The 25,582-nt window shown below is 28.3% G+C and overlaps 5 protein-coding genes across 8 annotated transcripts; 2 read left to right on the forward strand and 3 right to left on the reverse strand.

Annotated features, from left to right (window-relative positions):
- Positions 1-699: 699 nt before the first annotated feature.
- Positions 700-6,048, forward strand: Arp2 (Actin-related protein 2). 3 transcript variants are annotated; one of them, XM_066727787.1, is made up of 8 exons: positions 700-1,111; positions 1,213-1,323; positions 2,145-2,162; positions 3,175-3,254; positions 3,334-3,469; positions 3,545-3,904; positions 3,971-4,249; positions 4,323-6,048. In XM_066727787.1, exons 1-8 carry the CDS (start codon positions 1,064-1,066, stop codon positions 4,497-4,499), a joined length of 1,209 nt encoding a protein of 402 aa, XP_066583884.1. In that variant the 5' UTR covers positions 700-1,063; the 3' UTR covers positions 4,500-6,048. The 3 variants fall into 3 exon arrangements, with proteins under 3 accessions (XP_066583884.1, XP_066583883.1, XP_066583885.1); XM_066727786.1 differs by lacking the exon at positions 2,145-2,162 and adding an exon at positions 2,811-2,828; XM_066727788.1 differs by lacking the exon at positions 2,145-2,162 and having other exon boundaries at positions 701-1,111.
- Positions 6,049-6,194: 146 nt separating this feature from the next.
- Positions 6,195-12,250, reverse strand: cert (ceramide transfer protein). Its single transcript, XM_066727784.1, has 8 exons — positions 11,481-12,250; positions 11,286-11,405; positions 10,954-11,194; positions 10,595-10,878; positions 7,888-8,061; positions 7,376-7,807; positions 7,177-7,309; positions 6,195-6,721 (listed from the first exon to the last, which is right to left on the reverse strand). Exons 1-8 carry the CDS (start codon positions 11,751-11,753, stop codon positions 6,594-6,596), a joined length of 1,785 nt encoding a protein of 594 aa, XP_066583881.1. The 5' UTR covers positions 11,754-12,250; the 3' UTR covers positions 6,195-6,593.
- A 316-nt stretch (positions 12,251-12,566) lies between these two features.
- On the forward strand, positions 12,567-16,005 carry POLDIP2 (DNA polymerase delta interacting protein 2). 2 transcript variants are annotated; one of them, XM_066727789.1, is made up of 8 exons: positions 12,567-12,673; positions 12,766-12,913; positions 12,983-13,084; positions 13,176-13,331; positions 13,394-13,490; positions 13,568-13,909; positions 13,987-14,192; positions 15,802-16,005. In XM_066727789.1, exons 3-8 carry the CDS (start codon positions 12,993-12,995, stop codon positions 15,911-15,913), a joined length of 1,005 nt encoding a protein of 334 aa, XP_066583886.1. In that variant the 5' UTR covers positions 12,567-12,673; positions 12,766-12,913; positions 12,983-12,992; the 3' UTR covers positions 15,914-16,005. The 2 variants fall into 2 exon arrangements, with proteins under 2 accessions (XP_066583886.1, XP_066583888.1); XM_066727791.1 differs by lacking the exon at positions 12,567-12,673 and having other exon boundaries at positions 12,756-12,913; positions 13,415-13,490.
- Positions 16,006-16,150: 145 nt separating this feature from the next.
- LOC136773859 (glutathione synthetase-like) lies at positions 16,151-21,291 on the reverse strand. The gene is made up of 7 exons (XM_066727783.1): positions 21,177-21,291; positions 18,979-21,045; positions 18,460-18,866; positions 17,449-17,838; positions 16,910-17,132; positions 16,477-16,834; positions 16,151-16,404 (listed from the first exon to the last, which is right to left on the reverse strand). The coding sequence occupies exons 2-7, from the start codon at positions 19,602-19,604 to the stop codon at positions 16,234-16,236; spliced, it is 2,175 nt and encodes a 724-aa protein (XP_066583880.1). The 5' UTR covers positions 19,605-21,045; positions 21,177-21,291; the 3' UTR covers positions 16,151-16,233.
- A 674-nt stretch (positions 21,292-21,965) lies between these two features.
- APC7 (anaphase-promoting complex subunit 7) lies at positions 21,966-25,042 on the reverse strand. The gene is made up of 6 exons (XM_066727785.1): positions 24,750-25,042; positions 24,345-24,671; positions 23,874-24,283; positions 23,388-23,802; positions 23,039-23,313; positions 21,966-22,929 (listed from the first exon to the last, which is right to left on the reverse strand). The coding sequence occupies exons 1-6, from the start codon at positions 24,816-24,818 to the stop codon at positions 22,710-22,712; spliced, it is 1,716 nt and encodes a 571-aa protein (XP_066583882.1). The 5' UTR covers positions 24,819-25,042; the 3' UTR covers positions 21,966-22,709.
- Positions 25,043-25,582: the final 540 nt, after the last annotated feature.

The raw sequence follows: 25,582 nt of genomic DNA on the forward strand, positions 1-25,582 counted from the left end.
TTTATTTTATTATCCGTCTCAATTAACATAGTTTGAATCTCAACGATGACACAATAACCACATTATGTTTAGTCTATTCCTTTATTTTAATTTTGAAAATCTGCATAGCTCCATCCTCAGCACAGTGACATAGTAAACACATTACTATAATTTAATCTGAAATAAAATCCCACAAAGTACCACAAAATATTTATATCTTACATTTTATATTATAAAATTTATTGTTATACTTATCTAAAATGTTCAGTCCTTTATATACTTTTAAAAATTATTTTTATGTACATTTTACAAATTTCGTCACTTTATTTATTCACTTATACCATCAGTACATCAGCTGTCAGTAAGATTAAAACTGTCACTTTATTTCTTTATATTACTTTATAACTTGTGGTATGTATATACTAACATTTGTCTTGGCTCACGGACCATGCATTATGTATTTTGAAATTAGTAATTAGAAATATCTATATTGCGGTCCCTCTACAGTCTCTACCCTCTGACGTATTTCCGCCGACCAGTAGTATCAGCAGCGACTATAGCGTAGTACCCAAAATAGTACTACGCTATAGGATATGTCGCTTTTGGGTACTACGGTAGTACCGAAAGTACTACACTTGGCAACCTTGTACGGTAGTAATACTACACTTGGCAACGCTGGTAACGAGCTCTCTTTTTGAGAGAATATTGAACGTACTGAACTGGAACAATACATTTGAAGTATTTGAACGATTTGAACATTTGGGCATTTACTTACAGGCATTTAAGGAGGAGCGCAGTCCAGCGCAGATATAGAATTTTAAAGCTATGATTGGAAAGTGTGTGCTATCGTGATTTTGTATAATTCTGTGTAAAGTGCAAAAAGACGATTAAGTGTATTAAAAATATTTATTTATTATATTTGTCTAAGTTTAAGAAATAGTAAATCTATGAAACAGTGCATTTAAATAATAAACCGGTAACGCCCCTTCAAATAGCAAAAATTAGTCACCTATGGAATGACATTTAATACATACGAAGATTTAACTAAAAGTAGCTTAATATTTGTATAAAGAGATTATTTAACATGGATAGCAAAGGCAGAAAAATTATAGTCTGTGATAATGGAAGTGGGGTAAGGTTAAACATGTGTAATTAAAAATTATTAAAATTATTCATAATTTTTTAATTTTTACATTAAATATGTTTTACTCATTAATTTACTTATTCTTACAGTTTGTTAAATGTGGTTATACTGGTGCTAATTTTCCAGCACATATATTCCCATCAATGGTTGGTCGTCCCATTATTAGAGCTGTTAATAAAATAGGAGATATTGATGTTAAGGTTGGTTACTTATGTTTAACATAATAAAATATTTGAATGTATTATACATATAAAACCTTAATATAAGTAAAATCTATATATAATTCATTATTCTTATGATTTCCTTATTTAATGAAATATCGTCAACTATTTCACCATTTATAAAGCTTTCATAGGCATGTTATTGCTTCTGTGTAATATGTATGCAAATTGTATTTTTTGCTCTTCAATATAATTAAAAAATTATCAAATTTTTGTATTTTCATAAATTTTTACTAAAGTTTGCAATACATGATGCTAGATCCATACTAGATTACATGCTAAATTTGGAGTGGTGATCGTTGATTAGCTATCTGCATTATTATAACCAGTTACCAGTCAGCATTTCAAATTCAGCAAGTAATTCAACACAGATTCAGTATCTTGTGTTGCCGGCTTCACTTTGCTAATGTTTAAATAAATTTTGTAATAAATATATCACCAGAAATGTAAAGCTAGCTTCTTATATAACATGATATTTTTTATATATTTTTATGTGCTTTTTTAATCACTGAATTTTATTTTATATATTTATTTTTATTAAAATTTTTACAAAAGCTAAAGAATTGCTTTTGCTTGTATTTTTACGTATAAGAATAACATTCAGTGTGCCAATTATTTTTTACCAGCTTTATACATTATTTGCATCATATTTAAATTCATTAAATAACATATTTCTTATGTTTGATTTTGCTATCAATTTATATTTATTTTTTTAAAATGTATTGATTGACCTATAGGTCATATAAAAATGATTACTTTTTATAATTACAAAATTAGTAATGGAAATATTATATTTTCAGCAAGAATATTGCATTCATGTAAGTGGGTTAAATAATTAAACAGTTTGTGAAGGATTTTTTTGTTCTTTTTAAATGTATGAAAGTTCATAATAATATTGATTAACCATCTAACAAATATTTACTTATGAATATAATAATAATTTAAAACAGTTATTAAAGTAACCGTACAGTAATTAATTTATTTTTACAAGTAATAAAGAGTAGATGGACTAAACGCATTTGATTGTGTATAACAAAAATTGGTAACTTCTTAATATTCAGATAAACCTAAATAAGACATATTTTCCAAAAATAAACAATAAATTTTACAATGTTTTTATTCACAAAGTTAAACTTATGTTTTTAACTAATATTACTTATAGTTTTCACAGCTAATAAGTAATAAAACTTATGCTATACAAGACCAACTATAACATGTTAAAAACATAGAGCATGTATCATTTAAGATATTGAAGATAACTTTTATATAATCTTCAAAGCACTTTTTGGTGTCAAATTATAGTCTAAAAGACTTTTTTTGAAAAATGTTTCTCTAAGAAGCTTATTTTTCTAAATATTTTGAAATTACAAGCTGGATAAGTTTCGATTTATATGGTTTTTTTAATTTTATTAGTAGTTTTTATACAAATTTCTAATATATTTGTATGCTTTCATTTGCTCTCGTAGGATATGCTTAACATGCCTGTAAGTTTGTTTGTTGCTAAAACTATTTAAATGTCATTGCATATTATCAATTCTTTTTTTTTTTTTTTGAGTAAAATATGAATATGTAATTATTATAACATATTTTTTTATTTATAATATTTTATTTTATTGTAAGTTTTCATGATATTGAAAAGTAATTTATGGTTTGAAAAATGCATCTAATTAACAATCATAACAATGGAATGATAAAATGTTAAACTAAGAAAATATTTAACAGTTGTATTTATTTTAAGAGTTATTTTATTGTAACCAATAAGGATGAATGCTTGTTCTGATTGAAAATTGATTTTTGTAAGGACTATAATTCATCTTTTTATTATAATAGGATTTAATGGTTGGAGATGAAGCTAGTAAACTTCGATCTATGTTGCAAATAAATTATCCTATGCAAAATGGAATTGTGAGGTAATTTAATAATATTAATAAAGAGTAGTTATTCTTGGTATTAATATTAAGAATGGTATTAATATTCAAATGTTATCAGAAACTGGGAAGATATGTGTCATGTTTGGGACTACACATTTGGAGAAAAGAAAATGAATATTAATCCAAGAGAATGTAAAATTCTACTCACAGAACCACCAATGAACCCACTTGCAAATCGTGAAAAAATGGTGGAGGTAAAATATTTTAATGCACTTATATAATATTCATAAAGCTATTCCAATTATGAATTCTATATTATTATTTCTCAGGTGATGTTTGAAAAATATGGTTTCTGTGGTGTTTATGTGGCAATTCAAGCTGTACTTACTCTGTATGCACAAGGTCTAATAAGTGGTGTTGTAGTAGATTCTGGTGATGGGGTAACTCATATATGCCCTGTTTTTGAAGAATATGCTTTGTCTCATCTTACTAAACGAATTGATATTGCTGGCCGTGATATTACAATGTACCTTATTAAACTACTTTTATTACGGGGTTATGCTTTTAATCATTCTGCTGATTTTGAAACAGTTAGAATGTTAAAGGAGAAGCTCTGTTATGTTGGCTATAATATTGAAATGGAAGAGAAACTGGCATTAGAAACTACTGTTTTAGTAGAATCCTACACAGTGAGTGAAAATGAAATAACATCTTTGATAAAGATAATATTACTTTTACTTAAAATCCTCTTTCAGCTTCCAGATGGGCGTGTTATAAAAGTAGGAGGAGAAAGGTTTGCAGCTCCTGAAGCATTATTCCAACCACGTTTAATTAATGTTGAGGCTCAAGGAATTGCTGAAGCAGTATTTAGTACTATTCAAGCTGCAGATATCGATATGAGAACTGAGCTGTACAAGCATATTGTCTTAAGTGGTGGTAGTACAATGTATCCTGGATTACCATCTAGACTAGAACGAGAAGTTAAACAGTTATATTTACAGAAAGTTTTAAAGAATGATGTTTCTAAATTAAATGTAATTATAATAGGTTTGTTTATAATATTTTAGAAAATAAAAATATATTGTTAATTAATAATTTTTATTTTAGAAATTTAAGATTAAAATTGAAGACTCTCCACGACGAAAGGATATGGTATTTATGGGTGGAGCTGTGCTTTCAGAAATAATCAAAGATAGGGATAATGTATGGGTTATGAAGGAAGAATACGAGGAGCATGGAATTAATATAATAAAAAAATTACATTCATATAAATCGCAGCAATAGAAATCTGTAATGTCTGCAAGCTGTTCAATAAAAATAATTCATAAAAAACAAGGTTACAAATAGTAAATAGTAATTGTATTAGAAACTATTACTTCAGTTATTATAAAAATAATAATCAAGCAAAAGCAATTATAAAATGCAAGGTTGATCTTTAAAATTTATTATATTTACTTTGTAATTTTTACTAAATGTTACTCTAAAATAACATGCCAAGTACATTTTGTAATGGCAACATATAAGAGATTTCATATTATTTGTCTACAGCACTCATACAGAGTTACTATATGTGATTTAACTTGGTGTTAAATGTAATGGACAAAAATAGTTAAAAAAAAAAATAATAATAAATTTTGAAAATTATTATTGTGAAAATCCGATAGAAAACCAGTCCTTTCAGCTTAAACTAAACATGAAAAATTGTAAGTGCGAAAGTCAAATAACATACTCATATGTCATCTTTGGAAAAAACCCAATCCGCAAATCTAGTGTAAACACGACATTAAATCAATATTCAGTCAATATTAGTGAATTTAATTTTGAAAATCATAAATAATAATTATTGTAGGCTTATGAATAGATTGAAAATTTTAACCAGCTATTGTAAAGCTCTTGTAAAGTCGTGGCTTCAAAAAAGTACATAATGTGTTGTACTTTATATTTATATTTATACAAACGTAAATTTACTTTCCAAGAATGTAAATACATAAGTAAATTTATAAAATAGTACACTTACTATTTAAAGTTTCATTATTCAGTATAAAATCTAAATACATATGGTGTAATTGTATTTATTCTCACACAAAGTTTAAAATTTTAAGTGAATATAGTGCTTCTATAGCATTGATTAACTCAGATTCGAAATTCTTAACACAGCTATTTTTAAATTGTAAATTGTCGATCATTGGAGTTTGAGTTAGATTGGTCAGAAATCTGGAATATTTAATTAATTTAACTCACATTAAAACGATTCCTTTCACTGCAATATAGAACAATATTTTCTTCAACAGTAAAGACTGTCAGTTCTGTATTAAAACATTGTATATATTTATCTCAACAATATTTTGTAAACTTACTATTAAATTTTTATACTTTATAACTTATAGTAAAATAATAATAATGTAACCCAATCCACATTTGGTGGTATACATACAGTATTGTAATTTCAATATTGTACGTGAAATAAAGAACTATTTCTTTATCATATATATAAAAATGTAATTATAAGTTAACAAGTAGTAGTATATCATTTTGTTTCTTATATTATTAAATTAGATGCTTACGTTTTAATATACAGATACAGTTTCCAAATTGCAGGTTTCTTTTATATTGTTTTAGGACATTGCTTATACGAGAAAAAGAAAAGTAAAAATAAATCTACAACAGTCTTTATTACGTTTCTTTATATGACGTTAGTATTATATGACAATATACAGAAATCGGCATAAAAATTGTCCATAAATGATCGAAAACGTTTAACATTTTATACTAATTTATACAATTCGTTAAAGTGAATCAACGACATTAATATTAATAAATTCAAGACATTGGCTATGCCGATATGTGCATACATTCTTATTTGTATGTATGTATGTATATATATATATATATATAGGTAGATGGAAAGATAAAAAACAATATTGTTGATATATTTATAGTCTTTCAATTAATTAATTTAACGAAATTCATAAACGCATATGGACTAAAATAAGTTCTTTTATATTTGTACAATTTTAATTTCAAAACATGTTCAACGATCTAGTTAAACATTAGATGAAGAAGTGGTAATAATTTTTAAGCACTGACATCTTATGATTCATAGTTCATATTCACACTTCAAATGTATACGATATCGATGTTTTTTTATATTAAAATATTTTTACAGCTCACATCATACTTGTAGGTCCGAAATATGTTACTTCAAGCACACGAAAAAGTAGCATACAAACCATTATATTGCATTTAATTAGAAGATACTTTCAAAATGTCCACAAATGTAACATTAATGTTCTTGAATAGAGACACACGCAATAATTTTGTCTAATAAAAATTTTAAATTAAATGGATATAGATTATATTTTATTTACACCAAAATGTTTAAAATGTGATTGGTTTATGTTTACATTGATCGATACAAAAATTAGTAAAGCGCTTAAGAAACTTCGGGTATTCTCGTTTATATACCGCACGTAAAACGGATGCAGGTGCCCATCCACCGGGATTGACTGCAAAAAATTTGAAATTAATAACTAAGTCTTAAAATACAGTGTAATGCTGATAATTTAACCTTAAGATAGATATTCACAAAATTATTAACAAAAAATTCTATATAATTTTTTCTTATCTTGCATTGGCGTTTAGATATACTAATTTTTAGTTTAACAAATATCGCAGCACGTTTAAGGAAAGAGCAAGAGGGTGAAAATGCAGACTTTCTATATAGCCATTCTGATCCTCTTTTCTCAACCTTAACTTGACTTTACACTTTGTGACTTGTAATTGGATAAACAAAACAGTATATTTCAACAATCGAAAAAGATAGGGGAAAAAATTTCTAATAAATAATTTTTTATGAGTAGGTTCATGAATAGTCCATGCTTAAAAGAATGGTTACTCATATCAAACAATACACTGTTTGTACTAGATTAAGGAGAAAATTAATGGAATAAAAATTACAAACCGACAGAGCAATAGGTTATTTTGCATGTAAGATTTTCCCTTGTGATTTCTTCTTCTTCTTTAGGGGGGTCAATAAATGTTTGGCATACTAAACAGACAGTTAGATATACTCTTACGCATTTCCCAGTATTCGGCTAAAAATAAACATTTAAAATAAGATATTGTAAAGAAAAAGGGATAATAATAGAACACACACTAACCGGGTAATCTACATGTTCGGTGCTATGATTGCACACTATCCATAGATCTTGAGCATCTTGATCTTGATCGTCGGAAACTCTACGCATATGTGACCAAAATAATGCATCCCTTTGACTAGCTGGCCAAATACGCTTATGCGTCTGAAGGAAAACTAAAGTATCTTTTGAAATATTTTCGATAACTGTCATATCTTCGAGCGTCGCTTCCCATCCACTTCTGTATTCTGGACTAAAGAATATTTCGCATACTTCATGACCAGTAACTCCTTTAACCACGTGACATGCTTTCAAAGGATCAACTACTAAGCCATCTGCTTCTTCTTCTCTTCTATACATTCGCATATCACCATCTTCAGCAAATAATTGCCATCCGCCTGCGCCACCAACACCTAATCGCGCATAATGCAATTGTTGCATAGTTACTTTTTCAATCTACAAGTAAAAATTCATAATTACTTAAAGTTTGAAAAATTATGAAAAAACATGAGAACGAAAAGTAATAATACAATTACCTCTGGCCATAATTTATGTTTTGTTACTGTTGTGGTTGGCATATTTGTTACAGATATAGAAACAGACTTCTGTTTCAAGCGATCCCTTAATTGATTTTCTTCTTCAATTTTATCTAAACCAGTCTCTACTGCATCGTAAAATTCCTCATCACATAACGCACTATGTGGGCCTTCCTTAAAAATGATATAAAAAGATTGTTAATATATATATATATATATAAAATTGATTTGTTTTGTAAAAACAATTTAATAATACAAAAGTATAAACTTTCAATAGATTCTTTTTTAACTTAAAACTCATGTTGAACATATTATTTTAATTGATTTAAATTCATTTGTTTTTTTTCCTAACATTACAATGTTTACAGCTGCTAAAGTAGAAGTGAATATTCGGAATATGATCATTGATTTTAAAGAAAAGGTAAAATGATTTGAGCGGGCTATGATTGAGGGGGGGGGGGGGGGTACGAAGTCTCCCTTATCACGTTTCCACCAATTTCCCTGGATAATCTCTGCTACTGGTTATCTCCACCAATTTTTTTTCTCAGCTCCTTCGGAGTTGAAGTGTCGACCGTGACTAATATAATCCGCGCGTATAATAGATAGGTAAAGAAAAAAACAATACACCGTACGCGAAAAAAATATATACCACGCGCCATATGAAAAATTGTAGCTTCTTCAATTGGAATTTGTTAGTATTAATCTATTTACATATATATATATATATATATGATTTTACTAGTCGAATGATACTAAACATGGTATATATCGAATAATTTTTCATTTAAATAAAATATAAACAATTTAACTTAGAATATTTTGTTTAAACTAAAAATTACCCTATATATGCCGTTTATTGTCATTTGACTAGTGAAATAGTAGTAATGAAATGATATTAATAATTTTAATAATAAATGCTATCGACTTAAAATCTTTTCTAATCATATTTAAGAGTGCATAACTAATGTATAAAAATATAAATGAACTGGTAATTTTAGAGGGTTTAATTTATGAATATATTTATTTTAACATTTTTGCAAAACATTTTGGGCTGTTGTCACAATTAAAGCAGGCAAGTTTCATGTACACCCTAACGGGCAAAAATCTCAAAAACTGTCAATCGAAATTTGCGTTTCCGTATTTTCACCCGTTATGTTTTCTATAAGGCTTGCCTGATTCTACTATGGACAAATAGCCCTTTGAGAAAATAAAAAGATTTGAAATAATAGTAGATTGTTCAAAGTCAAGGAAGAGTTTTTGAACAAGCCTTCAAAATATATTAATAAAAGTCTTATCCACAATTTTTTCCCTCAAAATATTAAAATCAGATATGTATTTAAGAAAATACGGTTGTTTAAAGTTGCAAAACAAAAACAAAATTTGTAAAAATAGAGGGAGGGTCATTTACATCTAATGTGTATACATAATATTCCAGAATTAATGGCTATACCTGAAACACTAAATAGAAAATCCGATTCTAAAAAGGCAGCACTAATACAATTTTTTCGAATTTTATATAAACATGTTTAGCCTCAGTCTCTGCATAAAATATTATGCAATATGGTAAATATTAATAATAATAAAAAATTGTATGAGTTTTCGGTAGATATAATAATAATGATAAAAAAGTTTAATAAGTTATTTTCATATTGCTAATATTTTTCAAATTACATAAAAATCCATCAAAGTATAAATTAATTAAGTTGATGGCCTATTAAGATAATTATGTAATTTGTTAAATATGAGCAATATAATGAAGAGTGTGCAATAGTTTTTCATGAATATAATAATTGAAAAAAAGTATAATAAATATTTTTCTCATTATTGTTATTTATTGAGTTACATAACAATTTTTTAACGACATACATTGCTATGTAACTTCATAAATACTAAATGTATGAAAAAATTCAACAGTTTTTTTGTTGCCTGTTTAATATTCACAAAAAACTGTTGTACATTGTATTTGATATTGTTCATATTTAACGAATTACAAATCATTTGTGTAGGCTATCAACCAAGCAGATTTAGACCCAGATAGATTCGTATGTAACACGAAAAATATTAATATTATAACAAAAATATATTCTACTGTTTTTATTATTTTTACTATATCTAAAAAAATTTATAAATTTTTTTAATATTATTAATATTTACCAACTTGTATAACAGTTTAAACAGACTATTAGATAAAACATAATTGTTTAACATGGTAAATATTAATAATATTAAAGATTATAAGTTTTTTTTTCAAAACTAGGTCTTTTAGGTTTATGGATTGGCCATTATTCAAGAACATTTTGTATATATAATAATACGTCAATAAAACATATAATTTTAGTTTCTTCCAGAAAACAATCAGTAAATTATTTTCAATAAAATGTATATTTTGAGTTTTTGCTTTTCATTTTTTGTCCTTTAAAATTAAAGAAACTAAAATTAAAAAAATATATATTTTTACCAAAACTGATATTCTCATAAAATACTGAACCACAAACGAAGAAGCTGAGATTTCTACAATGAATTTTTTTCTTATTTAACTCTATTCATTATTTATAGGTATTTTTCATTGTAATGAACAAGCTTAAAAATATGTTATTGACACACACCGTACATGATTATGTGCTGAGTTGTATGATGTATATGTAATCTTCTTTATAGTTAATGCAAAGTTTGTAATAATAGTTTTGTAAGATCTAAAATAGCTCACTTCATAATCTGGGCCTCCATGAATCAGAACTCTGGGTCGTGAAAAGTCATTTTGATGCAGAGCGATTTGATCCTTTAGAGTTTTATAAAGTTCTTGCATTTTTTTCTTTTTTTCAAACTCTTTCTCCCATCTTTTTCTCCATGCTTCTTCTCGTTGCATCATTAATTCTACACAATGCTGCAAAGTTGCTAAGACACCTTCACTAGTTGCTTTAAATGTAATTGCTTCTCCCTTAAAATCTACAGATTGCTCAGCTGGATTAAAAGAAAATTCAGCTTTATTATCTAAAATAAAAAGTGATAAAATAATTATATTAGTGTTAACAATTTTGGAAATGATTTGAAAAGAGTTCTAACAACCTCTTTCTTTTTTCACATTTCTAGCATTTTCAGCACAATTATCAAAATATTTTTGAAGAGTATCTACTTGCTTCACTAAAATATCTCTAAATGTTTCAATTTCAGCCAATTTTTCTTTCAGTCCTCTTATACCACGTTTGCTAAGACTACCAGCACTGGCAGTAGACTGTGTATTTGATATAAGTGAAATGGCACTACCATGACGTTTTAAACTGTTCTCACTTCCATAACCAGATTCCGACTGAAGAAAGTAATATTAATGTAACAAGAAAACTTATTTTGTATATTATTTCTTATTTCATATGTATAGTGTTAAAATTTAATATCAATACCTTATAAGACTTTAAAATATCAACCCATCTTTGTCTTTCTTCTGGACTACTAGCTCTCAAATACCAGACTAGACAATCATTTACAGATACGTCAAATCTACATTCATCGAATTCATGGGCCTAGAAAAAATTGTGTTGAACAAATATATAAGGAATAAAATCAAAAGTATCAAGTTTGTAACATGGACACCAAACCTTAATTATCGCTTTATATAAGCTTATGGAACCTCTGCAGCCAAAACCACTGTCCTGTTCAGATTTATAATAAGACAGTGTACCATCTTTGAGAACAATAAATCTTGTTTGCCACCCATGAATATAGTTCGTCCATTTTGATAAAGTACCTTGTAGTTCTGGTACAATAGCCCCATCAGAGCCATCTTCGTCTACATCTTCACTGTACATCTCACTTTCCAAACATTCAGTATCTTCATTATTAAAACGAATAGTTTCATTTTCATCAGCCATTTTTATAAATATCTTTATTCTAGGTATTAAAAGATTGGAGTTTTCTCATAAAAACATACTCCCAAACTTTTAGCTAACACAATCTAACAGATTGATAGCTAATGTTTAATTAGCTATAAAAAATGTTAAGTTTTCTGAATGACTGTGCAAAACACCTCTGACAATTTTGGAAGACATAACCTTGCTCGAATGGTGTTTCAACGTACTTACTATTAATTAGTGACAACTTAAGTTTTATAGTAAATAATTTTAAATTGTGCCAATCATTATAAATATTAATTTGGCAAGTACGACAATCATATAATTACAACTCTTTGGAAAACAATGTCATGTAATTTGACATAGATTTAAAGCAATAATAATGTTATTTTCTTGATCAAAGAATTCTCTTTTCTGTTAAGTTTCGATTTTATCCACCAACTGTCGATAATGTAATAAGAATTAAAAAGCTTGAGAATTGAGATTATATAGCTTTACATTACTTTTCTTTATTTGATTAGAAAAAGATTATGGAAAAAAATGAAAGAATATGTATTAGTAAATAATGTAAGTATCAATCTATATGTATATATATGTATAACCAACATTCACATATTTTACATTCATCCATCGGCCACATGCATCTATCGTATGTACATACATACATACATACGCAGCATACACTGACCGGACGTCACCCGCCCGCATGCGCTCCGCCAGCTTCGTATGTTGTGTTTATATGTATGTATATGTATGTATCAGTTATGTAGTACTCACCCCTTCTCCACTCAAATTTTCTATACTGCTATTGTATAATGTGTTTATGGGTAACGGCTAACTTCATGCAATTTCATTGCGAGGGCAGGGAGACTGGGAGGAGTGGGAGGCTTGATTCAGCTTGATTCCTCTGGGATCTGGCATCACTGGAGTGTTGTGCAACTGTTAAGCAATTCTTTTTAAACTCCTATTACTATTGGATAAAACTGTAAGATCTAAAAGTAATAGCTAATAACATACCTTGTTCTCTCAACAGTTGTTTCTGTTGAATGCCACCACTGAATGTTACGCTGTAAGCTATTATCGAATATCGCTGTTACGCAGTATGCAACGAATTAGAGAAATCTAACCTTAGTTTAAGTAGTTGAAACGTTTCGAGATGCTTAGAGATGTCAACGAAATTTGTAAGTATTGTAGTATTATTCATTAGTATCACATAAAAGTTTTTCATATACAAATGAATTTTAAACAAGGTTGTGCATAATGGAACTAATACGTACTTGTACCGGCTATAACTCGAAATTATTTCTCAATATATCCAGAAAATGCTTTAATAATCAAACAAGATTTATCAGGTATTTGTATGGATTTATATGTATATAAAACATTTGAATTCTATTGATATTCCAAAAGTAGAAAGATTCAATAGAACACTTGAGCTTTTAGATTAGCAGAAGTTGGAAAATTGGAAGCTCCAAAACTACAAGGAAAGTATGAAACTGGTCAGTTAATTTTACACAGAGTATTTGGCTACCGTGGTGTAATACTTTTTCCATGGCTGGCTAGAGTATATGACAGGGACATACCAAATAAAAAAGAAGGGTATGTTTATCATGTTTTTACCAATTAATATTTTAGTTTATCTAACTATACTTTCATTTTAGTAATGAGAGAAATTTTAACAGTGTTGGTAAAGAGGTAAAGGGCAGAGCACACACATTTTATCAAGTTCTAATTGATCAAAGAGACTGTCCATATATCGTAAGTAGAATTATTAACAATTAATGAGACATGATAGAATATTAGATCTTTTGTAAAAACTTCTGTTATTTTTATAGAGAGCACAAACAGAAGGAGTTACATTTTTGGGTAATCATGAAAATAGTCGTAGTTTATATGCCATACCAGGATTAGATTATGTTGCACATGAAGACATTCTACCTTATAAAACCAATGAAAAATCTGCCCTTCAACATGAACTTTTTGATAAATTTTTAAGCTATAATGCCGATAGAGATCCTCCATTTATAGCACAAGACACTCTCTTGGCATGGCAACAAAAAAATCACCCGTGGCTAGAGCTTTCAGATGTTCACAAAGAAACTACTGAAAATATTAGAGTTACAGTTATTCCATTTTATATGGGATGTAGAGAAAGTCAAACTACATCGGTTTATTGGGTATTCTTAATGATTATTTTACTTTTCATTCTGTTAGAAATAATCATTCTAAAGTAATAATAATATTTATATTACAGTGGCGCTATTGTATTCGTTTGGAAAATTTAGGTAGTTTGAGCGTGCAATTACGAGAACGACATTGGAGAATATTTAGCCTCTCTGGTACCTTAGAAACTGTTAGAGGCAGAGGAGTGGTAGGTCAGGAACCAGTCTTATCAAAAACTTTACCAGCTTTTCAATACAGCAGTCATGTAAGCCTGCAAGCTCCTAGTGGACATATGTGGTACTTATTAAAATAATTTTTCAATATGAAAGATTTTTATGATTGATCTACAAAAGTTGAGTAACTTGATATTATAAATGGATAATTAGTACAAGTCAATACATTAAAAATAATTCAGTGTTTTTAACAGGTCACTCAATTTGAGTGATGAATATAGAGTATGTGTTCATAAGTATCCAGATAGAGGTATCTTAAAACTGGCTAAAGATACAAGAAATATTTATACAGCTCTTCATGAAAAAGAAAATGCAACTTACAAAAAATAGAATTTTCATAACATTTGTGAGCCATGGTAGTCATTTTCAGTTTTTTAAATTCAAACCTTTATTTTTTATTGGATATTTTTTTAGCTCACCTCAAAACCTCTCTAAAACTCTATTTTAACTTTTTCATTTCATCCAGTCATTAATGAAATATTTTAATTTGAATTTGCATTGAAGTGAAAACTTAACTGAAGTAGTGTGTGTTGTCACTTTGCATTGTTGTTCACCTACATATTATTTTCCATTTAAAATATCTCGTAAACAACTGAATAAAGTGGAAAAAAGATTTTGAGAAGCTCTCAAAGCAAGCTACAAAAATTTGTGATAAAACGTACAGGATTCATTTAAAAATCTCAATGTGACTTTTGTATCTCAGAAATGTCATAAAAATTCTAAATTTTGTAAATTACATTTTGTTCATTATGAAAAGTCATATCAATATTTTTGATGAAAATTCTCGTATCTTCAGCTAGTTTTAAGATATTTGTCTTAACGTTATATACAAACAACTTATATAATGTTACAAAAAAGTAAAATAAATATTGGAGCCATCAGTATCCTAAGATGGAGAAATACTTGAATTACTCAATGGAATGGTTCTCTAGAGTATGTCATCCATTTGTTCATCATCATAAAACGTCTATTTTGATCAGTCTTTGAAAAATATTAATAATAATATTGCACAAATTTCGTTATAGAAACTAATTACTATTTCTTTTTAAGTTGCAATAGAATAATAAATTCATGCTGAATCGTTAGTTTTTTGTGCCTTAATGAGATGCATAATTTTGCGAAATATTTATGATTCGAAGTTAACGGGATCCTTCATACCGACATTACATAGCGAAAACCGAAAATGTATGTCAACGATACGGCGTTATGTAACGCCTAATTTTAAACACATTATAATATTTCAGTGATGTCGCGATCTGCCTTTTCTAGTAAAATAATAATATTTTCAAAGAAACAATTTTATGTCCAAAAAATTATTTATAAAATAATTTTTTCGTTTATCTTTCAAAAATCTGACTATTTTATCAAGAAGAGCAATTTGCGACATGTCTAAAATGCTATAATAATTTTGAAATAGGTTTTTATATAATACTATATCATTGACACGCATTTGTACTTTGTAACGTATGTATGAGGGGCTTCGTTAATATCATACATTTTTAAATCTGTCAATTAAAATAACAGCAAATTGCACGCATATTCTAGCAACATTTTATTAATTGTGTTTTGGTTTTGAATACCGGTATTATACAAAATTACAATGTTATGCAACTTTTGTAGGATCGATCTTAAACATTTTTTCAAAATATTATATATTACATTAATTTTCTAAGGGGTACATTCAGGATGGAGCGAGAAGATGGATATGCCTTTGATTGCCGAATACCTCCTTTTTCTTTAGAATCTAAAACGGATGAAACAACTTCTTCAAATATTGAAACATAATACTGATGAATTATTGTGGTTAAATTACAAATATTGCTTATTTCAATTTTGCATGGCAATATAAATACATATTAATTAAATAACACAAGTGATATTTCGTAGATTTTATTTATGTGATATAAGTAATTTTAAATGTAAAAATTATATATAATAATTTATAGCTAATGTATAGTATCAAACTATTAGATGTACATTACTTACCTTAGAAACTTCCTATAGTTGAAAAAATTTAATAACTTTTGAACAATTAAATAATTAAATCAAATTTTATTAACGAAATTGCGGGTACGTATATAAAGAAAATCAGTATAAAATTTATTTTAATCATTCTTTGCTAAGTACCTATCAATATAATGAAGTAATTCAAAACCTACTTCTACCATAATTAATAAAATGATCATCCATTCTAATCGAATATGGTGGCGATCGCTCAGGTGCGTTGACAATAGTTCGATAAGCTCTAAGCAATGATTTAACTTTTCATTCATAACCTGTAAAACAAATGAAGCCATTGAATATTATCTAAATTTATATTGATAATGCAATTTGTATTTTTAGCTTACCCGTGTTCGTTTAGCGATACTAAAATATCCACAAGTTGTTTGATATAATTGCTCCAAATCATCTCTTTCCCAATAAATATCTGGAGTATCAAGCAAATCTGATCTTAAGTTAATCAAATGCCTTAAAGCAAATAACTCTCCTTGCTTTCTTAATACTTCCTGGCGGGTCAGCCTAATTTTTCTACCTAACTTCAAATCTTCTGTTATAAACTCAATAGAATTTACATAATGAAGCAGCGATGCTTCCCATATTCCCAATTTTACTGACTGAGCCATTGCATTGGAAAAAGTGTATTTGCTTAAAGTTGAATCTGTATTGCTCAATATGATATCTCCATTTTTCAAATAACTCTTTTTTCTGAAATTTGGTTATATATTAACTTAAATCTGCTTAACTCTTATTTATATATTTTTAATGAATAAAGTTTTATACCCTGAATCGTCATAACAGTAATTCATACTTTCACTCTCGGCGTCGATTAAATCCGAATTATAACTATTCTCTTCGTAAAACTTAAGCATGTCTATAATATTTCTGCTTTCCCTGTCTGACAAATTCCACATAACAACGGCCCCTTCTCGAAAGAAGAAAATTTCTCGTGATTCCTCATTTCCCTCCAAAGGATTAATCACAGCATGAATGACATCCTGTAAAGCTAATGAGCATAAAAAATCATATGTTTTTAAGTAATCATATATTAACTTCATAAACTTAATATTTCTAAATAAAATTTAACTCTAATATGGTCATTTATTTGAACTGATCATTTTGTTGACAACTCAAACAAAGTTTGCTTATGTAATATAAGGAAGGGAAAACAAACAAAAATACATTTAACTTTTTTTAATATAAAATTGTAATTTTGTAAGTATTTTCATGTATATAAACAACTAAGGAATAATTAAGAGCATTGTTCATGGTACGCATACCCGTATTTTATAAATCTACCAGAAATGGACTGTCGTTTGCACCGTCGCCAGAGGAAACACCGCCTTCATTGGCCGTTTCTAATTTTGTTCTATGCAAATGACCAGCCTGTTTATTCACAAAAATTTCATTTTTATTGCCTAAAATGACACCAAAAATCCCCAACTCTGATACTAATTGCTCTAATTTAATCTCTTGACGGCCTGGTACTATTCTATAATTATTTTCTACAGGTGGAAAGATTTTATCCATCAATATCCAAGCTGTCCTTTCTTGTGAATTTCTATTTAATGTCAAGAAGTCTTTTATCTCATTTCCATATTTATTATTAGAGCCTCCCTCCCGTTGTGGCTTTAAGACAAACTTTTCTGGATTGGCAATTGCCATGTCTATTGCTAATTCTCCTTCCTCATCAAAATCCAATGCATATAATCCTAAAAGTGTCAAGCATTGATAAATCATATTTAAGGAGATCCATGACTGAGCAATAATTTCAATCAAGAAAATCTTCTAAACCAGTGAAGATATGTTTTTTTCTACTAAGGAGTAAATTTACTCTACTCTGAATGTTTAAGGGCGCTATAGAGTCAGTTTTTCGAAATTCATAAAAACAAAAGAATTTTACAATATTTTTTTCCTTTTAAATAATTGTGAAAAAGTTAGACTATAGTGTCCTCGGGCAAACGTCAACGAGTTATTGCATGCCAATATAAAGAAAATACTCTTAAAAATTTTGAAGGTATTCTTGACTGACTAATTTAGCTCTTACATGAAAAAAATTATTTTTTTTATTTCCAAAAAAGAAGCAAGGTTTTAGCATCATTATGCGCAATAAACTAAATATTTTGATGAATGGGGAAATTGTTTATTCCCTATATTTTATATTTTCTCAATTCAAGCTCTGTCTCGATCATGGATCCTCTTATCCCTTTGCACTCTACTATCCCATATTAGGGAACATGATATTCTCTGTATGGAACCAGAGTGCAAAGGGTTAAAGTTCTTTAATAATATTCTTTCTTCAATTGTTAAATGTTACAGATTAAAATTCCTACCAACAAATGTTTTTTCAATTTGCTTTATAGCTTTGTCATCCTTTAAAAATCTGACAAGCACACCAGGCTTTGCAAGAGCTTGTTGAATCTTCTTAGTACCAGCTAAATGATATTGTATAGATGGACTTTTTATTGCTTTTGATCTTTCTATGAGTAACCTAACATCCCATTCTTTTTCAGTAGGATATTGAATCGGATCATATCCACTTCTATAGTATACTACTGATATCACAAAATCATCTACTATCAACTCCTTCTTATCATTTAATCTTGCAACACTAGACAATTGTGTCAGACTTTTACGAATAACAGTAACATTAATATTCTGTCTTCTTATTTCAAATTCATGAAAACGCTGATCACAAATATTATATGTAACATCTTCAACAACAAATAAAATTGCGGCTCTGGAAATATTTCATCATTAAGCAAATCCAATTGCATAAAAATGGAATTTAATTTAACAGAATTAGATAAACTAATTTCCATTGTAATAATTTAATAAAATAAAACTCTTACTTAAAATTTCCATATATTTTCCAAGCTTCCAACATACCAGAACAAATCTCTTGCAAAGCACTATTGATTGGAAGGTTCTTAATATCTGTTGAATATCCAAGCTCTTGAAGGATATATTCATGCAATTCTCTTGTAGCTGGTCCAAGCCAGCCACATCCTGAGGCAATAGTATTAATTTCCACTTGTTTACAGCAATAATCAGCTTGAGAATCTTTATTCAGCATTAAATCTGATCTTAGTAGACCCAAACTGATATCTTGTATTAGTCCTTCTTTGTATACAGTTTCATAGATATCAAATAATTTTTTGGTAAAATTATCAACTAATGTAGTTGGCTTTAAAGTTTCTCTTAAAAATTCATAATCGTATGCTACCCTGTGCATAAGAGTATTGACAGAAGTCTGAAGTTCGCAAACCATTTCAAACACTTTTTTAGGAAAATAGGATGGAAAAAGAACAAAAGAGACATGTTGCAACATATATGGCTTAAAATCAGTCTTTGGTCTCATACAGACTCCATTCAACAATGCCCAATCAATAGCTCTGTCTACTAGATCATTAAATTGTTCCTTTGTTAATGAGATTTCTATATGAGATCCCATCAAAAATCTCTTTCTGTGATTCATAATTATTATATAATTTTTGAAATTATTAAATCCAAACACAAGTGTGACCCTCTCATATAAAATCTGATATTTATACGAGAATTTTTATAGATGGCTTAAAAATGCGAAGATAATAAAATCCGGAAACTGGATAAAATTAATAAATAATTCTTCAATGATGCCACGCCCTTAAACTCACAATATCCATTTTAAATAAAAATTAATAAATTTCCCGGACCATTAAAAACAGCATGTCTATTCAACGCTATTGATAATTGATAGCACATCTGTTGGACTTTTCGGAAATGACTAACTTTTTGGTTGGTAACGTGTATAAATACAAACGACTTGTATTATGAGGTTTATATAAGTTTCCTTTCCTTATTTACGTTTATATACACCTTACAGCTTTATTGCCACACATTTTTTTCATATTTTTTAAGAATGGTATTATTCTTTTTTGTAACACTTTCCAGATTACCCTTGTACGTATTTATGACCGTTTTTTAAATTCAGTTATTTGTGATAGATTTGTAGAGGAAACCGTGATGTTTTTGTAGAGGTTATATAAGGTTAATTTGAATTAATATTTTTAAATAATAAAACTGGCTAGATTAATTATTTTCGCACATTTTGTGAGCGTTTCTTCAAAATTATTCATTGCTAAAGGTTTGCAGTAAAACAAGAATTTAGGCAATTTATAAAGCTAATAAAACTAGTTTAATTTTGTGAAATTGGTTGATTAGATTTACTTCAAATTATTAATCGATAATATAATAAAAAAATAACCAGAAATGAATTAGGGTGCATTCCAAATTATGCAAAATCGCACTAATAATATCACGCATACCATGCGCATGAAGTATACAGGGTGTTTCTTTAACGGCGGCAATATAGTATAGGATTGTAGTTATCAATTTTTAATGAGTAGTGTAGTTTAATTATTTTCATTGTTCATTATAAATGTCACTTCTTCTCAGCTTTTTTTGCTTATTACATTGAATACTTAAATTAGGGTGAGTCCGACCAAAACCTGTAAGGTAAAATTTTACCATGTAGGATTGCCAATTTGCTGTGAATTAGCCAATCAGCATATGTGTTTTCGAAAAATTGGCAATCCTACATGGTAAAATTTTACCTTACAGGTTTTGGTAGGACTCACCCTTAAATAAAATATGGTAATTTTGCTATAGTTAGATGATAAGAAATATCTATATATACTTCCGTTAAAGAAAACACTGTAGAATGTAAGTAGTTTATGCGCGCATATGTGTAATTTCAAATAGACTCTATAGTTTTCATAAATTTGTACAATTTATAAATGTAAAATAATTTCATGGTTTAGTGATATTAAATTAATGAAATATAAAATGTTATAATACTGACTAATAAATACAGAAATATGATGAAGTGTAATTATTTCAGACCATTAATGGAAGAAACAGAACAAATCAAGGTGCCTCTGTAACATATATAGATCAATTTTAAATAGGCATTACTAATAAAATCAATGTCAAAAATATGAAGTTTACTATTTAAAGTCCTTCATTGAGCTGTTTCTTTTTTAAACTGACTTAAAAAAAATTAACTTACTATTAGAGCTAATAGTAATTTCCTTAGGTACATATAAGTTATCGTTCAGGAAGCTTTGAATCAAACGTTCTAAGTCATATTCTTCAGCAGTTGCCAATGCCTTTACACTCCATTGCTATAATAAGATATTTAATTTAGGTAATAACAATATTAAAATATTGTCTATTAAAAATAAAATACAATTTTATTTACTGTACAAATAGCTGCATGTTTCTGATCAGTCACTGTTAATCTCTTTCGAAGTGGTCTCTTTTTGATTTGAAGCGAAGAGATTTTATTTATATCTTCTGCCTTTTGATTTAAAGAAAAAACTTTAGTATGAATTCTATTACCAATTTTATATGAACCATTTGTTAACAATTGTGTTGGCAATAGTTGAGTTTTAGTTTTTAAAATTGAACAGCAATAACTTGCAAAATTCTGGCTTATTTTAAAATCAATATTCTTATTATTTTTTAACAAGAATAAACGTGGTATTAATGAAAAATTCATTTTTCTCAGTTTAACAACTTCAAATTCACGTCAAACTCTACTAAAGGTTTACTTAGAATTAATTAGCTTTGTTTCATTTAGAAATACTAATCAGAATAGAAAGAATTTCTGACACTTCTAGTCAAGACATGAGAAGACTATTTCAGAATTTTATAATTTGTTACGTTTTTTAAGTCTATGCTAAATTATTTGTGTGTGCGAATTCTAATTAAAATTTAATGTAACGTTTAAGATATCTTCGACTGTCTCTCTGACTCAACTCTTACTACACGTAGCCATGTCGTTCATGTAGGTTAGGATAGATTGAGATAGATTAGGTGGATTAGGTTCAGTTCACTTTCTAGTTACATGAAAAAACGGTTTTTAAGGTTCTTTTTTGGTTTCGTTTCAATTTTATTTTAGTCATGATACACTACTACATTTTTGTAGCATATAAGTCCTGTTCTAATACATATCATAATTTATTTTAATTGAAAAAGTAATAATAATAAAAATATGTATACAATTTAAGTGTACAAAAAGGTGGCAAAAAATCAAAGATTTTTAGGTCACTAATTATTTTGTCCTTGTCAACGTTTTCAGACATTATCAGCTTTAGCTGTTTTATCATTAATAAAGAGTAAGTTTTTTAAACCTCTTGCAGTTTAATTTTTATAGTCAAATGTGCAACCTTATCAACCAAAGGCTAACCTTATATTCATATAGCAAAGGTGAATTAATATCTATACAATTATTGTATTGCTTACAAATTGAAATCCTAGTATAGCTTTTAGTAATAAAAACAGTAAAAATATACATAATTTTTTTAAAACAAATATTATTGCATACCCATAATTCTCTATTTCTGGTACCGACTAGAAAAACAGAAACTGTTTGGCTAGAAATTATTAATCAGGAAACAACTGCAAGCAGAGCTTTAATAATGGTAATAATTGGCCTTATATTAATTAAATAAGATATATAAACAATTTAATAAGCAGCTTGCAATTTTCAACATTTTAGGTCACATTGAGAATTTTCTAAAACTGTCTTACTCTATCTCTATTGACTATTTGCTTCTAAGTCCATATCTGACCATACAGCTTCAGTTTCACTTTCGTCAGGTGCTTCATCATTGTCATCTGTATCATGCAATCCGTCACCAACATCGTATGTAGCTTGTTCATCGCCAACAGTTATATAATAAGATGAGTCTAGTTTACTTGATGTACTATCTAGACGATGCATACCTTCCAAAGCCCTTCTAGAACTTGGATCCAAACTATTATTAAACAAAAAGAATATAAATTAATAAAGAAAACTTAGATGAGAAAGAGAGAAAGAGGGAGAGAGAGAAAAGTGAAAAAAGGCAAATAGGCTACAGTTCTTACTTTAAAGCGACAGCATAATGATCTAAAGCTTTTTCAACGTTATTAACTCTTGACCAGAGATCACCTAGCATTTGATGAAGCTTGCAAGTTGGCTGAATCTCCACTTGTCTCTCTAATAATTCTATTGCAGCTTCCAAGTTCATTTCTTGCTCATATATTTCAGCTAACAAATATACAGCAGGTAAATAAACCTCGTCTTGAGACAATGCTTCTTCTAAAAGATTTTTGGCTTTTCCTACTGATACAGGGTCCTTCATTAAAACAGAGGCATATAGCTGTAATGAAAAAAATAAAAGAAATCAATAACTGTTATTATAATAAATATTGTTAATATCCTATGAATAATTACAGTTAAAACCCTAGGAGTACGCCCTAGTTGTTTGCAAGATCCACTTGCAATAGTTAAAGCTGCTCTAAGCCTGTGCATTCCAACTAAACAGTCCACCATACCTTTATGAGGCTCGTACCTATATGGCTTTAATTGAACTGCATGTCTAAAGAAAGATAAAGAGTCTAGATATTTTTTCTGTTCCATAAGAATATTTCCTCTAAGAATTGCTGCTTCAATATCATTTGGATTTAAATTTAATGCTTGTGCTGTCAATGTGTTTGCTCTACTAAATTTTCTCATAGCATACAAAGAATAAGCCATGGCTACATAGATTTCTCCTGTACATTCACTGTTTACTGTAATCACTGGAATTAATCTATCCAACTCTTTTATATGATGAATCTTACATAAAACTGCAGCATAAATATCTACTCTGAAATTTTCAATGGATAATTATATAGATAATATATTTTTTTTTTTTATTATTAGTTTAAAAACATTTACCCTTTCATCACATCTGGTTCAATAATCCTAGCTCTTCTTAAACATAATAAAGCATTTTTATCATCTCCTGCATAGTAATAGCATTCTCCCATTGTTGTTAATAAATTAAAATTATCTCTTAGTAAATTAACATTATCTAAAGATCTCAATGTCGTCACAGCATGATTATATTCTCTATTATGAATATGAGCATGTGCTTTGATCCAAGTGTTTAACCAATCTAAATTTAATGTATTTGATGCACAGCCAATAACCAAGGAACTGACTTCAATACCTTTAACTCCTAGAGATAACAGTCCTTCTGCTGCTTCCAGAGCTAAAGGACATTCCCTTAATACTTCCTTGTAAGTTGTAATAGCGGATCGTTCCATTCCTTGTTCTTGAAACATTTTAGCCAATGCCATATTGACCTGTGTATCACAATAACCTTATAGAATTATTTTCTAATATTTTTTAATCTTTTAACTGTACCTTAGCAGTTCTTTGTTTCCCAGGAATACTTTGTAGTACTTGGAGTGCTTCTTGAGGATTTTTTATTTTTATTAAACATAAATGAATCTGATATTTAATATCAATGTCAGATGGTAACTCTTTTTGGTTATCTTGTGCTGGTTTAGCAGTATTTTTGGTTTTTAAAAGACATTTCCTAAACTGCAATGATTTTTTATACAAAGATTCTGCTTTCTTATACTTTCCCATATAAAAATATGAGTCTGCATAGTACACAAAAACATGGAATTTGGCATGTGCTGGTAATAACTCTGTATTGTGTTCACTAAGTGACAAGACTAAATTTGCCTAAAAAACAAGACAGATGTTCAAGTTAAAGATATAAAAGTGAAACCTCAAGTTACAGTATATATAAATATAACTTACCAATGAGATAACATTTGAGTATAAAGATTGGTCATATAAAAGTTTTATCTGTTCATATAACCCTGACATTGCTTTTAGGATTTAGTAATATAAATAAATTATCATTATAAGTTTTGAGTTTTCTCAAATATTTAAACGTCGTAAATAATTTCAAATGTTGGCTTGTGATGCTCGCAATAATTATTTACGTAGTAAAAAATAGATATTTACATCAATATTATCAGGCATGTAATGTAAGAAGGCGAAGCAAATTGAAACAAACTAGCAAAGGAGCAAATAACATGGTAGCATTCAGCATTTCAGTAATAACAAATAGTTGTGCAACTGTTAAGCAATTCTTTTTAAACACATACTACTATTGGATAAAATTGTGAGACCTAAAAGTAATAGCCTATGAGCTGTGTTTCAAAACTCACTACTAGCCCATACATTGTCATACATATACATATACATAGTACCTTACAGCGCTGGTGTCTTTTCAAAGCGGTTCCTAAATGCATCAAAAAAGGGTCTTTTCCTAACGGCGGGACATAGGAGATTTCGTGTTATTTGACTATAGTACTTTTTACTATAGTCAAATTACTATTTTCCGTTTAATTTAAGTATTAATCGAAGTCACCAAGATTAATTAAGTAAAATGATATTTATAATAAATAATAAAAGCAATTAAACTAAAGTAACTATTAAAACTTAACTATCTACGCTTTTATTAATTATATTAAAGTATAGTAAGTGCTTCAATGCTATAGTCAAATAACACAATCCTATGTCCCGCCGTTAGGAAAAGACCCTGTAGTATAATGGTTGTAGCATTCAGCAGAGACAAATGTTGA

Source organism: Prorops nasuta, unplaced genomic scaffold (assembly GCF_024137725.1).
Source record: "Prorops nasuta isolate Cenicafe-Biocafe unplaced genomic scaffold, Cenicafe_Pnas_1.2 PNAS00005, whole genome shotgun sequence".
Classification (NCBI taxonomy): domain Eukaryota; kingdom Metazoa; phylum Arthropoda; class Insecta; order Hymenoptera; family Bethylidae; genus Prorops; species Prorops nasuta.

Coding starts and splice junctions, on each gene's coding strand:
- cert (XM_066727784.1), bottom strand. CDS start 11,753: ATGGCTGATGAAAATGAAACTATTCGTTTTAATAATGAAGATACTGAA. Junction 11,195..11,285: donor ATATTTTAAAGTCTTATAAG/GTATTGATATTA, acceptor TACTTTCTTCAG/TCGGAATCTGGTTATGGAAG. Junction 7,808..7,887: donor AACATAAATTATGGCCAGAG/GTAATTGTATTA, acceptor TTTTACTTGTAG/ATTGAAAAAGTAACTATGCA.
- LOC136773859 (XM_066727783.1), bottom strand. CDS start 19,604: ATGAATCACAGAAAGAGATTTTTGATGGGATCTCATATAGAAATCTCA. Junction 17,839..18,459: donor AATTGAAAAAACATTTGTTG/GTAGGAATTTTA, acceptor TGACACTTTTAG/GATTATATGCATTGGATTTT. Junction 17,133..17,448: donor CGGTGTTTCCTCTGGCGACG/GTGCAAACGACA, acceptor TATGCTCATTAG/CTTTACAGGATGTCATTCAT.
- APC7 (XM_066727785.1), bottom strand. CDS start 24,818: ATGTCAGGGTTATATGAACAGATAAAACTTTTATATGACCAATCTTTA. Junction 23,314..23,387: donor GTACTCCTAGGGTTTTAACT/GTAATTATTCAT, acceptor TTTTCATTACAG/CTATATGCCTCTGTTTTAAT. Junction 22,930..23,038: donor CATTATGCTGTCGCTTTAAA/GTAAGAACTGTA, acceptor GTTTAATAATAG/TTTGGATCCAAGTTCTAGAA.
- POLDIP2 (XM_066727789.1), top strand. CDS start 12,993: ATGGAACTAATACGTACTTGTACCGGCTATAACTCGAAATTATTTCTC. Junction 13,332..13,393: donor ATACCAAATAAAAAAGAAGG/GTATGTTTATCA, acceptor CTTTCATTTTAG/TAATGAGAGAAATTTTAACA. Junction 13,910..13,986: donor AAACTACATCGGTTTATTGG/GTATTCTTAATG, acceptor TTTATATTACAG/TGGCGCTATTGTATTCGTTT.
- Arp2 (XM_066727787.1), top strand. CDS start 1,064: ATGGATAGCAAAGGCAGAAAAATTATAGTCTGTGATAATGGAAGTGGG. Junction 3,470..3,544: donor ATCGTGAAAAAATGGTGGAG/GTAAAATATTTT, acceptor ATTATTTCTCAG/GTGATGTTTGAAAAATATGG. Junction 4,250..4,322: donor ATGATGTTTCTAAATTAAAT/GTAATTATAATA, acceptor TTTTTATTTTAG/AAATTTAAGATTAAAATTGA.